General features: G+C 37.9%; 2 protein-coding genes across 2 annotated transcripts; both read left to right on the top strand.

The window, feature by feature from the left end:
* Positions 1-68: 68 nt before the first annotated feature.
* LOC128230168 (oxidoreductase HTATIP2-like) lies at positions 69-5,268 on the top strand. The gene is made up of 5 exons (XM_052942222.1): positions 69-353; positions 1,621-1,731; positions 2,740-2,877; positions 3,487-3,548; positions 4,032-5,268. Exons 1-5 carry the CDS (start codon positions 195-197, stop codon positions 4,249-4,251), a joined length of 690 nt encoding a protein of 229 aa, XP_052798182.1. The 5' UTR covers positions 69-194; the 3' UTR covers positions 4,252-5,268.
* Positions 5,269-11,174: 5,906 nt separating this feature from the next.
* On the top strand, positions 11,175-14,396 carry LOC128230071 (uncharacterized). Its single transcript, XM_052942068.1, has 4 exons — positions 11,175-11,318; positions 11,601-11,873; positions 12,216-12,527; positions 12,722-14,396. The coding sequence occupies exons 2-4, from the start codon at positions 11,771-11,773 to the stop codon at positions 12,745-12,747; spliced, it is 441 nt and encodes a 146-aa protein (XP_052798028.1). The 5' UTR covers positions 11,175-11,318; positions 11,601-11,770; the 3' UTR covers positions 12,748-14,396.

Raw genomic sequence — 14,396 nt, 5'->3', positions numbered from 1 at the left:
AGAATGGGATATATCCCTGTACTATATTTACACTGGGATATTAATAATAAACATGACCTAGTATTGGAAAACCAAACTCAGCTGTCTAAAAATAGCATCAGAGCTAGAACGTTGAACGATACTCTCGCATTTAATGTATGTTTTGTGACATACGGGAGCCTTTAGTGAGTGAAATATTGTGTTAAAGAAGAAATATGGCGAATGCAGCGACAAGAAACGTGTTTGTGATGGGATTTACCGGTAAAACCGGTAAGGCGGTCGTAGATACGCTTGCAAAAGACACAGATTTTGGGCGGATAAAATTATTAGGCAGACGACAGGTTGAAACGTCTGTAAAAGAAGATTCTAGATTCGTAAGTTCATTTGCTTATGTTATGTTATAAGTGTATTGAGAAAAAAAGCTGTTCAGTAAATCAAGGGTCTTCCACAGTGCAAAACTAAATGAAAATTTAGTGGACAATACAATTAATTGTCAATAGTGGATTAAATTCATTTCCTGGATACAAAAATGCAATTATCTTTCTTAAAATAGCTGCAATCACCACAGGAAGGCATTCAGACTATGTTGATATGATACTTGGCGTAATATTGACTATTTTGACACCAAAACATATTGATTTTGTTTAAAAACATGTTTAAAGAATGCAAGTGGGTTTTTTATTAAAAACCTGATAAAATCTTCTTTCGTTAAATTTGTCCAACTCTTTATTTCGCCTACTTATGTTGCCACGGATGTATATATTATTCTTGCAAATATTAAGCCTCAAACCTAAACGTTTGCACTATGGAAGGCCCTGAAAGCTGCACTCTCACAGATTTACTGTTTTTACATTATTATTTTTTTTGGCTTGGAAAGAGCAAATTTTTGCGTATTTATCTGCACATAAACGATAAAAGATTGCTGACAAAAGATCAGATCGCAGAATTTCATATTTCCGTTCAAAAATTATTGTGTTATGGCGTTACTAACGGTTTAAGAAAAATGCACAACACATCAATTTTTGAACTTAAATGTAAAAATCTGGGATCTTATTTTGGTCATCAGCTTTATATAACTGGTTTTAATGCATTTTCGCAAAAATTACCTCGTTCCGAGACAAAAAAAGTTGTCAAAACGTTCAATCTGTGAAAGTGCAGCTTTAAATGAAAAACACTATTCCACTTCAACCAAGGTTTCAAACTTCTTATTATATATACAATGACATTGGATTATGAATTAAAATAAAATAAATTATCATCAATGAGTAATATAATTTGAGCACAAGTTCCAGTCCTTTGCTATTACTAAGACTCATTGATTCCTTTTCAAAATTTAACATGAACGACCTTTTACGTAAGCCTGTATATGAAACTTACGACTTAAAGTATGCTGAAGTATTGTAATTATTTACAATAATATGACTGTTAAATCTTCAAATTCTAAATCACTGTGATGTCTGAAGAAATTCACCAAATTGAATTACTGATAGAGATACCGATGTTTCCTTTTTAAAGCAGTAGCATCTTTGACCGCGAAAAGTATGAACGATTGCATTCGTTTTAGCATTTTTGATAATTCAAATAATATTTTGGGAATACACTCGTTAATGACAGCCTATAATGACACCGCCTGCTTTTCAGGAACAGTACGTGGTGAACTATGACAAGATTGAGGACCACACGGACGCGTTCTCGGGATGTGAGGCCGGCATCTGTTGCATGGGAGGGTCCGGGGGACGCTCCATGCCTGATGTAAGCTTTGCTGCTCAGGAGTGTGTGAAAGGGCTGTAACTGATTTTGGTAAAACTCCAGCTCCAATACCCCTCGGAATGATTTGAGATTTTTTTAAATATCGTGTTCTTATTGCAAAATTCATTTTCTTGAAATAAAATATTATGACGGTCTGTGGGAAGTCACATGCCTTGCCCAGGATTGAGGGTGGTCGATTTTGTTCAAGTTTGATAATTACCCATGGTGTTTCTTTAATCATAAGTTTTGCTTAGTGTTGAGTAATGGACGGGGATGGGCGAAGTACAGTATACATGTCGTATAATCGGGACTTGAGTTTTAAATTTAAGCAGGGTTGAGGTTGATGTTTAAGCTCATAAAAGATAAGCGCATTTTCGAGTTGTGTGGCTTCATCGATGGTCACCGATCGCGTCATGTAAGCCAATATTTGAACATGTTTCATAAACGAAGTTTGTCTGTTGCTGCTGTTGTTGTTGTTGTTGTTGTTGTTGTTGTTGTTGTTGTTGTTGTTGTTGTTGTTGTTGTTGTTGTTGTTGTTGTTGTTGTTGTTGTTGTTGTTGTTGCTGCTGCTGCTGCTGCTGCTGCTGCTGCTGCTGCTGCTGCTGCTGCTGCTGTTCTTGTTGTTTTTGTATATATCTGTTAAGTACCGAACACGTTTACTTGTTATGATTTCTCTCAACATTATATTTTACTACAATATGACATGACGCATAGATTATAGTGCATGTTTTACAAATTTAACGAATGCATTTATGTGGAGTGACACATTTTCAACACCTTTATGGTAACACCGTTAAAGGGCTCGATTCATAACCCAAACCCACAAAATTGTTCTACATTTGTATTTTTTTAACCATGACAAACGTTTTGGAAATACTTAACAACGTAACTAAAATATGCATATATATATGCAAAACTTTAAACAAATTGAAAATAAAGTTATAAATGAAAATGTTTTTGACAACAAATTGTATGTATACGGCTCCAGATACATGTTTTCTTCAATCGCAGGACCAGTACATAAAGATCAACCTGGACTACGTCATAAACAGCGCCAAGGTGGCCAAGGCGGCCGGGTGCCGCCACTTCCTTATGGTGTCCGCGACTGACAGCGACAAGAAAAGTCGGGTGACTTACAGGCGGACTAAGGCAAGTTCCCTTGTTGAATTATGATATCCGCGAAATTCGTTTGTTGTGAGGGTTTGCTTGATTTTTTTAGTTACAAATACAACACAAAAAATATCTCACAAATGAAATATTTGTTCTTCCAGTAGAAATTAATGCTAACCTCTATTATAAACTGAGAGATCACTGTAATCAAAAACCTTTAAAGGGAGGGTCCGAGAGGGAAAGCCATACATGGATATTTGCTATATGTGGAAAAACATGAGAGGATTTCTTGACATTTTTTATAAGATATATACTTTACATATAATTTCCTTAAAGGCATGGTAATCCCCTGCTGTGCATCTCTTGCTAATTGCACTGATGTCACAGTAGGGGCCAATTTCCTGTTTATTTGTTTAAATAATGTTTTGTTAAGATATATACTTTACATATTATATTCCTTAGGTAAAGCGAATCCATTCGACCAAATATGTCAGAAAGCATAAGTTTTATCGTAACAACTCGGCCATCTCCGGCAAGCTTCGGGATAGTCTTTTCCGTAATGGCCGAGATGTTCCGAAAGCGCATTAGTATTAGCATTGGCCGATGTTGGCGGCTGTCAGATTTCACAAAGGTTGCTTATTTTTTCAGGGCATAATGGAAGAACAGCTGCAAGAGCTTGGCTTTGAGAGACTCACTATCGTAAAGCCAGGGTAAGAAAAACAATCCTTCCCAAAATAAAATTATCATGAAATTCTTATATGCATATTGTTTGCCTTTAAGTCCAGAACTTCAAATAAAATAGAATAATATAGAAATGCTCCCAACCATTTTATGCTTTTACAAAATTTGTTCTCGACATCTGCTTCTTCGGTGTGTGTGTATACCGCGTAATAAATTACGTCATAAATGCTACGACGGAAAGCAACATTTTGCTTAATTATAAGGACTTAAAGCAAGGATAACTTATCTTCTACTTCACCATTTAAAATTAAACAAAGGGCAGTCTATGCCCCCCCCCCCCCCCCCCCTCGCCTTCGTTTTTTACCTTAGTTTGAAGTGAAGTTATCTTATTAAGTCTTTATTCGAAGCAAAATATTGCCTTCCGACGTAACATTTATGACGCAATTTATCCCGTGGTATACACGCACTGTTCTTTATCATTAAACATTTACCGTGAATAATTCTTTTTTCAGGTATATTTCTGGTCCAAGGGAGACAACACGGTTTCTGGACGTTGCGACTGGGGTTGTGTTTTTCCCGCTAATTAAGCTCTTCCCTACCAAGTACTCCGTGCCGGCGGCATCCATTGCACTGGCCATGATCAACTGTATCAAAATGGCGGAACACCCGAGTGTGAAGATTCTTGAAAATAAGGACATCCATACAGTAGCCAAGGAAACCAAGGAGCCGTGAATATGCGAGGGGGTGCGGGGGGTATTGGTAGCTAGCTCCAGATGTCGGCTATTGTCTCGAATTGAACAGCCGTTGTGTTGTCGTTATCGCTGTTGTCGTCTTCTTATTTAAGATATTTCATGATGCGCCCGTTGATTAAAGGGCGCCATGATTGCCAACGCTTGGAACTCGCATTACCAAAGCTTCGACTCAAATTCGCATCTCTCTAGCTGATATTTATGTTGAGTTGTTTCCCTTCCTATGAAAAAAAGCAGACGAATGTTGACCGTCAGATGCGGTTTAAAGTATAAAGTTTATAAAACAATGATTAAAGACGTTTACTCCCGAATAAGATGTACCAATTGTTTTATTTTTCTGAAAAGTATGAATAAATATAAAAAAACAATGGTTCTTATGCAGGATACCGTGTTTTATGTGAAAAAATGGTGCAAAAAAACACTGTATTTCTACCTTATGAGACGATTGTTGATGAATGTAAATCCTTTCTGACCCAGTAGTCATTTAATATTTTTGAGTTTTCAGCTGTTAAATACACGGTTACATTCTTGTTATCAGTAAAAAATAGTCTGGAATAATTCATTATTTATTAAGAAGGTAAAGGTTTATCCCTCAAAATTTATGTTTGTTTTACATGTGTTTGTATTGATTTCAAATGAGTGAATTATTTTAGTGAAATGATATGTTATATATGTTATATTAAACTTGTTAATGTTGTATCTATGTTTTCAAAGAAACTGCATTTGTTTTCGAAGTAACATTGCTTGAGCTGGGTTTTCGACAGCTAACGTTTGTTCTTTCACGGCAAAAACACAGATGAAATGGGTGAATTCTAGTATCCATTTCTAGCCTAAAACGTGTTTATTTGGTGTAATGATGTGTTCATTTTTTGCTTTAAGTTGTCTTTCATACTAAACATCTAGTTGAACCCGGTGTAATTACAGAGTGTCCTACTAGTCTTTCCTGATATCGAGTGTTTGTATGACTTCTCTTATTAAGAAATAAAATGATTTACATGTGTATGGCTTCGCCTTTACATTATCGGTGAATCATGTCTCTTCTCCGACTGAATGGAGACATATCGCTTTGGGCATGTTTGTGTGCTAGGTAGAATATCAGTTTATCCGCCCGTCCGTCACAAACGTTCCTGTCGCGCATTTTATGTGTGTGATTTCAGCTTCGCTCAACGTTACTTTTCCACGAAATGTTACGTTATCCACGTGTAAAAGTACGTCACGTAAGTCGACAACCAGAAAATTACAAGAAGTTACTGCTGATGAAATATCATGACAGTTATGCACCAGTCCATTGTAACCACGGCCTCCCCAGGTCCGGGGAATAGCGGGGACTTTGACTTTAGGGCCAGCCAAGCCCGGATAAAATACTCGACCCGCGGGGACGAACTGCTGGTAAAATCCCCGTCAAATGCCGCCCCCCCCCCCACGCACCCAAGGGAGCCTAGGTAAGGCCCATTCCCCGTTGTTTTTGGCGCGAGGGCAAAACCACCGCATTCAGCCGGCACTGCGGGGCCATCTGGAAGGTAAAAACACGGCCAATTTCCCCGGCTATCTCCGGTATGTCTGGGAGGGGGTGGGGTGGGGTCGTGGTAACAGTTGACTTGTGCATTAAGATCATATACAGTAACACTATACATTTATGTTTTTATTGAACACCGTGGTTTAGACAGACGTCTAAAGGCAGTGTTATACGTTGCAAACTCGTAGCTTCAGAAGTGGTATGAAAACCTAAATATAAAAACATTTCCTAACATTCAGGCATATGCTGCATCATATATATACCAAATTTCGGATAAAAAAATCAAAAAATCTTCTATTCGTGTTCTTCCTAGTGTGAAGAAAATATACGTAAAATTAGTGTCTGTGACAAAAAAAACACATTTTTCCATTTAAGTAATTCTATATTGCATGGGTGGATTCAAGATTACACGTCAGAAATTGCGCAACTTATGAAATGCGACACTTCGCGTCGGAACCGAACTTTAAAGGCTCAAAACTAGGGAAATTCCCAAAGAAAATGTTTGCTAATTTTATCAATGGTGTGTTCTACATTCATGTACTGCTTCCACTTAATTAACGTCAAAGTTTGCGTTTTTTCTGCTAGTGTAATTAACCACGGTATAACATATTTAATTCTAATACTGTCAGATTCTTGTATAATGTTATACTGGCGTGACTCTATGGGATACTGCTGCGGTCGATAGTCAAAGGGAGAGAACTCAAACTAGATCAACATAGAGTTATCCTGACATCATGTTATTAATGAAATACCGCCGATAAGGAAGTGAATATGGCCTTGATGATATGTTTTTCATCGAATGAAATGTGACCTTGTTCAGTGTCGTCTGCTCGTAGAAAGCCGGAAGAGGGAACGTATAAACAATTTAATCAAATTAAACTTCCAGTCGTGGGACAATTGATATTCTTTGTAAATAAGAAGAGGATTGACCAAATAAAATCAGGTGCTATAGCAACTAAAATTTTCGATGCGTTTATTCAGAATCAAAGACCGTTCAGATTTTAGTGAAGTCAACAGCAAACCGAATAAAATGCTCAATAATTTCAGATAAATCGGGGAGAACGCTAGTTTCATTTAATATCAAGATGAAGATCCTAATGTGAAAACATTTAGCGAGTATCTAAGCAATATTTACCAAAAGGTCGGGAACTGATCACAAAGTAGGCAGTATTTGTTAGAGACGGTAAAGCACACAGGTGGCAGTATCAGTCAGAGACGGTAAAGCACATAGGTGGCAGTATTTGTTAGAGATGGTAGAGCACAAAGGTGGCAGTATCAGTCAGAGATGGTAGAGCACATAGGTGGCAGTTTCAGTCAGAGACGGTAAAGCACATAGGTGGCAGTTTCAGTCAGAGATGGTAAAGGACATAGGTGGCAGTTTCAGTCAGAGATGGTAGAGCACATAGGTGGCAGTATCAGTCAGAGACGATAAAGCACATAGGTGGCAGTATCAGTCAGAGACGGTAAAGCGCATAGGTGGCAGTATCAGTCAGAGATGGTAGAGCACATAGGTGGCAGTATTTGTTAGAGACGATAAAGCACATAGGTGGCAGTATCGGTCAGAGACGGTAAAGCACACAGGTGACAGTATCAGTCAGAGATGGTAGAGCACATAGGTGGCAGTAACAGTCAGAGACGGTAAAGCACATAGGTGGCAGTATCAGTCAGAGACGGTAAAGCACATAGGTGGCAGTATCAGTCAGAGACGGTAAAGCACATAGGTGGCAGTATTTGTTAGAGATGGTAGAGCACATGGATGACAGTATCAGTCAGAGACGGTAAAGCACATAGGTGACAGTATCAGTCAGAGACGGTAAAGCACATAGGTGACAGTGTTTGTTAGAGATGGTAGAGCACATAGGTGGCAGTATCAGTCAGAGATGGTAGAGCACATAGGGGACAGAATCAGTCAGAGATTGTAAAGCACACAGGTGACAGTATCAGTCAGAGATGGTAAAGCACATAGGTGGCAGTATCAGTCAGAGATGGTAAAGCACATAGGTGGCAGTATCAGTCAAAAATGGTAAAGCACACAGTTGGCAGTAACAGTCAGAGATGGTAAAGCACATAGTTGGCAGTATCAGTCAGAGATGGTAAAGCACACAGGTGGCAGTATCAGTCAAAGATGGTAAAGGACACAGATGGCAGTATCAGTCTGAGATGGTAAAGCACACAGGTGGCAGTATCAGTCAGAGATGGTAAAGCACTTAGGGGACAGTATCAGTTAAAGATGGTAAAGCACACAGGTGGCAGTATCAGTCAGAGATGGTAAAGCACATAGGTGGAAGTATCAGTCAGAAATGGTAAAGCACATAGGTTACAGTATCAGTTAAAGGTGGTAAAGCACATAGGTTGCAGCATCAGTTAGGGATGGTAAAGCACACAGGGGACAGTATCAGTCAGTGATGGTAAAGCACATAGGTTACAGTATCAGTCAAAGATGGTAAAGCACATAGGTTGCAGCATCAGTTAGAGATGGTAAAGCACACAGGTGGCAGTATCAGTCAGAGATCGAAAAGCATCAGTTAGTGATGGTAAAGCACATAGGGGTCAGTATCAGTCAGTGATGGTAAAGCACATAGGTTACAGTTACAGTATCAGTCAAAGATGGTAAAGCACATAGGTTGCAGCATCAGTTAGAGGTGGTAAAGCACATAGGTTACAGTATCAGTCAGAGATGGAAAAGCATCAGTTAGAGATGGTAAAGCACATAGGGGACAGGATCAGTCAGAGATGGTAAAGCACATAGGGGACAGCATCAGTTAGAGGTGGTAAAGCACATAGGTTACAGTATCAGTCAGAGATGGAAAAGCATCAGTTAGAGATGGTAAAGCACATAGGTTACAGTATCAGTCAGAGATGGTAAAGCACATAGGGGACAGTATCAGTCAAAGATGGTAAAGCACATAGGGGACAGTATCAGTCAGAGATGGAAAAGCATCAGTTAGAGATGGTAAAGCACATAGGGGACAGTATCAGTCAGAGATGGAAAAGCATCAGTTAGAGATGGTAAAGCACATAGGGGACAGTATCAGTCAGAGATGGTAAAGCACATAGGTTACAGTATCAGTCAGAGATGGAAAAGCACATAGGGGACAGCATCAGTTAGAGGTGGTAAAGCACATAGGTTACAGTATCAGTCAGAGATGGAAAAGCACATAGGGGACAGCATCAGTTAGAGGTGGTAAAGCACATAGGTTACAGTATCAGTTAGAGATGGTAAAGCACATAGGGGACAGCATCAGTTAGAGGTGGTAAAGCACATAGGTTACAGTATCAGTCAGAGATGGAAAAGCATCAGTTAGAGATGGTAAAGCACATAGGGGACAGTATCAGTCAGAGATGGTAAAGCACATAGGGGACAGTATCAGTCAAAGATGGTAAAGCACATAGGTGGCAGTATCAGTCAGAGATGATAAAGCACATAGGGGACAGTATCAGTCAGAGATGGTAAAGCACATAGTTGGCAGTAGCAGTCAGAGATGGTCAGGCCAGTGGTGGCAGTATCAGTCAGAGATGATAAAGCACATAGTTGCTAGTATCAGTTCGACACTGTTTCCCACAAGTCAGCGATTGTAAAATATTGTAAAGGCACATTTCTGACAAAGTTTATTAGGCTTGAGCGACCTTTAGCTCAAGCATTCGTAAGAGGCCACAAAATTCAACCATGTGTCCATGTGGAGTTAAAAATCATTCGCGAAAGTACCTGATCTCAATTAAAATCATACTGTGAAACATACCTGGAATAATATTTTATTCACAATATAAGTTTGTGTCTGTTTAGAAGTAAGAATGTGTCATGGTTGAATGAAAGAAATAAACCCAGTAACAATTTATGTTAGATTAACGAACATTTGTCCTTTATCATAATCCATTAATATATACCTCAGATTTTGCAAACATATACATGTTGACGTACATAATCCAACTTAGGCCTAATAAAAAAATACATTTGGTTCGGGTAACCCGACCCTACCTACGGAATAGGCGCCGACCCTACCGTTTTTATAGTCAGTTTGAAAAACAAAATGAAAAACTAAAAATTAAAAAAAAAAAAAAAAAAAACTTTTTTTTTTAAATTCTTTTTCAATATGTAGTTTAAAACCTTAAATGCTTGTACAGAAGATAACTTTAACACCATTCCGCTTGGATAAAAAATGACATTGTTATATAAACCTAATAATAATAATAAAATAAAAAAGCCTAACTACCCTACCTATTTTTGAAAAGGATGTTACCCTAACCAAACAATTTTTAGGCCTTATTGGTATGCTGGGTCATTTCCCTCTGCAGTGATATGTATTTTTGTGCAAAATAAAAAAGTACACCCTTGTGTATGTAAGTCTTATGTTACATTACTTATGTGAACATTTTTAATGATTTTGTATTTCCATACGACATTTCTTCGGATAATTGGAATTATAAGTAAATTATTTGTAATACTCTCTTTGTTTAAGCTATGTTCAATATAGAGCAATATTTTCAACACTACAGTTGTGCTCACATTGTCTTAAATTGATAGTTGGGAGGCATAATAGAATAACACAGTTGAACACATGTTTGATTGAATCTGAATGTCAGCGTTTGCTATGATGTCCGTTTACTACTCTACTTTATATCTAAGATATAACATTTCAAACTCATGGACTACACAGAATGAATTTGTTTTGATGTCATTAAAAATTTAAACACTTTAAGATGTTTGTCTAGACGGTGGTGGTGGCGGCGGCGATGGTGGTGGTGGCAGCGGTGGTGGTGGTGGCGGTGGTGGTGGTGGTGGTGGTTGTGGGTGATTGTGGTGGTGAATGCCATGCTTTCATTCATATAAATCATTTTAAATATCAAAGAAAATGAATCATCGCTCAAGCCGTTTAAGCACTTCGAGTGCTTTGATTTGAAATGAACTTAATCTAACAATCAGTCTTTAACTCATAAAAATTATAGACCTACCGTGAACCAATATACTTATGACAGACTGATCGATATCAATAATCTATCCGGAACTGTAGGCGTGTTATATTGGCTCAGACGTATCCGTATATACCAATTGATCACGCACTAAAAGAGGAAGCAGGAAGTGTTTATTATACAGTGCGTGCGCGGGTTAAGGGGACCTTAGTGGCTGATAATAATAGTCCGCAGTTCACTAGTATTAAATCATATCATTTCGCTTTTGCGAATGTAAAGATTAACTATACGAGTGTGCCGATATCGTAACGCTTGGCCATGAAATTAAAAGGAAACAAAATAAGTCACTGCGTGCAGTTACACTCCTGATTTAAGATATGAATTTCAAGGATAATTCACAATGATGTCATCGTTAACTGAATAGGGGATTTTACTCTGAATATTATCGCTGTTACTATTTGCTATAAAGCAATTTAATAAACGATTTTGATTGGTTCAATGATTTCAAGCGATATTTTTAAAAAATTCCAACTTAAGGTTTCTTTTAAGCACTTTTAGAAATCCCCTGAAACTAATAATTGGTGATTTAATTCATAAAAGACAAAACTGATTAAAAGTGGCTGAAGGTTGGTTATTTGTCATAATTTATGTAAAAATAAATCAAACAGTTACATGTTTATTTCATAATAAAAGCTTGAATTTTCAAGGTTTTATTATTTTAATTAGGATATTATAGCATTTTTCACGATAAAAACGGTTATGTCTAGTTTAAAACTTTTAGAAGAAAAATCATAAAATTACTAACACTTTATATCCTGACATATTTTACAACATCAATTTTAATTAAAGGGTCACATGTGTATTTAAAAAGTCACAAAACGTATTTAAAGCAATGAAAACTAACTCAGGTACTAGCACTTCCGGTGCACGTGTTGGCTGGAGCACGCATCATCCGGAAAACTGGACTACAGAGCAAGTGCAAGAATGGCTGATCTTCACTGCGGAAAGGTTTTCCTTCCCCGCGGAGGTCAGGGTCAAGGTCAGCGAGACGTTTGCTTCCATAGGCGGCCGAGAGCTGATGTCGTTTACTCTACACGACTTCCGGCGTCTCTATGGTGAACTAGGGGAGATAATCTATACATTGCTTCAGCAGATTCTGGATATTTCACCGGGACATGAAGGTAACAGTTGATGTTGCTGTAGTTGCTGCTATTGTTAGTGTTGTTGTTGCTGCTTTTGTTATTGTTGTTCTTGTTTTTGTTTGTGTTACTGTTTTTGTTGTTGTTGTTGCTGTTGTTGTTGTTGCTGTTCTTTTTAAACTGAATTATTTGAATGTTTCAATTGAATAATCCGCTTTGCCTACATTTCCCTTGTAACTTAACGTACCCGTGCGCAGCAAGCGCACGTGGTTGTGGGGGTTCATTGTGTTTTGTGTGGGTGTGTGTGTGTGTTTTACTTTTGCTCTGAGTTTATTAACTGTTATATTCTTATTTTAACAACTTACATGAGAATTTCACTTTCAGAACGATCTTACGCCTATACGTTACGAGTCAACGCTTTACTTGAAACGTTGACGTCAAAGCGGAAACAAACCACGCCACCTATTTGGAAAATGATTGACGTCAGACAATGGACAGCCAATGAAACAGCAGAATGGCTCGCGCATGCGTGCGAAGACTTTGAAATTCCTCCAGAGGAGCGAGAGATTCTTTCTGAGAAACTGGCATACCTCACCGGCCATGACCTTCAACAAATGAGCAAAACAGACTTCCAGATAATCAGTTACCGTCATGGCAGCTACCTCTACGGTCATTTCCATGGGAACATGGCGTCAGGTGAGCCTATATTACTTTAATAAAAAAGGTATTAAAAAGCAAAACAATGTATAAACCATGATCTTAACAACCCAATAATGAGACATATGTATAATAACATTACCGAAATGATACTTCTGTCATATAAAAGACTTATCAGTAAACACAGCTGAAAAAAACGAAATGGAAACTATAGTTACATGATTTGATTTTAGGTAAGCGGCGGCGATTGTCGGAATAAATAAATGACCGGGAAGCGAGTAAATCTTCGACATACAGGACATTTCAAGTCACAACATTATACAGACTAAAGTTCAGACAACAATTTCCCTTCAGTATCTAGCTACATCAATTCCATCAAACTGACTTGTATCTACGGCTATTCTATCAACGTGACATGTATTTACGACTATTCTACAAAATCTACTTGTTTCTACGACTATTCTACTGAAGTGACCTCTACTACGACTATTCGACAAAAATGACTTATATCTACGACTGTGATAAGAAGTGGCATGTATATACAACTATTCTACAAAAGCGACTTGTGTCTATGACTATTTTACAGAAGTGACTTATATCTGCAAGTGTTCTACAAAAAGAACTTGTTTCTACGACTATTCTATACAATTGACTCGTATCTACGACTATTTTACAGAATTGACTTATATCTACAAATTTTATACAAAAAGAACTTGTTTCTACACCTATTCTATACAATTGACTTGTATCTACGACTATTTTACAGAAGAGACTTATATCTTCAAATATTATACAAAAAGAACTCGTTTCTACGAATTTTCTACAAAAGCGACTTGTCTCTATTTTACCAAAATGACTTGTATCTACGACTATTCTACAGATGCGACTGTTACACTTCCATTGCAACAAACAGAATCTTTAATGTTATGACCAATCCACCAAAGTGACTAATGCTAAGACGTTCCAACCAAATTAACTAATTCACCAAAGCAACAAGTGGTATGACATTTCAACCAAAGTAACTATTGCTTGGACTATTCCTCCAAAGTGAATATATCGTCGACTTTTCCTCTACATTGACTGCATTTTCGACTATTAATTAATATTGTCATGTAAAGTCACTTATACCTACGACTAACCAACAAATGTGACTGCTTCTTCGACTGTTATTACAAAGTGGATTGATCTACGAATAGCCTACCTATTTGACCGTATCTACGACTAGTACATCCTTTGTGACCGTATCTACGACTAGTCCCCCTATGTGACCGTATCTACGACTAGTCCACCTATGTGACCGTATCTACGACTAGTACACCTATGTGACCGTATCTACGACTAGTCCACATATGTGACTGTATCTACGACTAGTCCACCTATGTGACCGTATCTACGACTAGTCCCCCTATGTGACCGTATCTACGACTAGTCCATCTATTTGACCGTATCTACGACTAGTCCACCTATTTGACCTATCAACGACGAGTCCACCAATGTGACCGTATCTACGAAAAGTCCACCTTTGTGACCGTATCTGCGACTAGTCCACCTTTATGACCATATCTACGACTCTTTCACCAGAGTGACTCTGTCTGTGGTTCAATAGAATGTCCCACTCTTGTTGTTTTCACATCGACAACATGCAGTCGCCGCTGAACCAACTGAATGAACCAAGCTGCTCGCCGAAACAAATGCCTCTATTTATTTTGGAACCGGAAGTGAAACATATCTTGATTAGTAATAAATGTGTTCAAGAAAACACGATTCGGGAAAAGTGCAATATTTTTTTAAGTGTTAATGTATTCATATCTTTTTCTTTGGTGTGTAAAAACACATACATCCGATAATAATTCATAAACATGTGCATACTCTGTTTGAAAATATACTCTCATAAAAGTTCCAAATGTC

This window comes from Mya arenaria, chromosome 4, assembly GCF_026914265.1.
Source record: "Mya arenaria isolate MELC-2E11 chromosome 4, ASM2691426v1".
NCBI classification, from domain to species: Eukaryota; Metazoa; Mollusca; class Bivalvia; order Myida; family Myidae; genus Mya; species Mya arenaria.
This window is presented reverse-complemented; position numbering and strand designations above follow the sequence as displayed.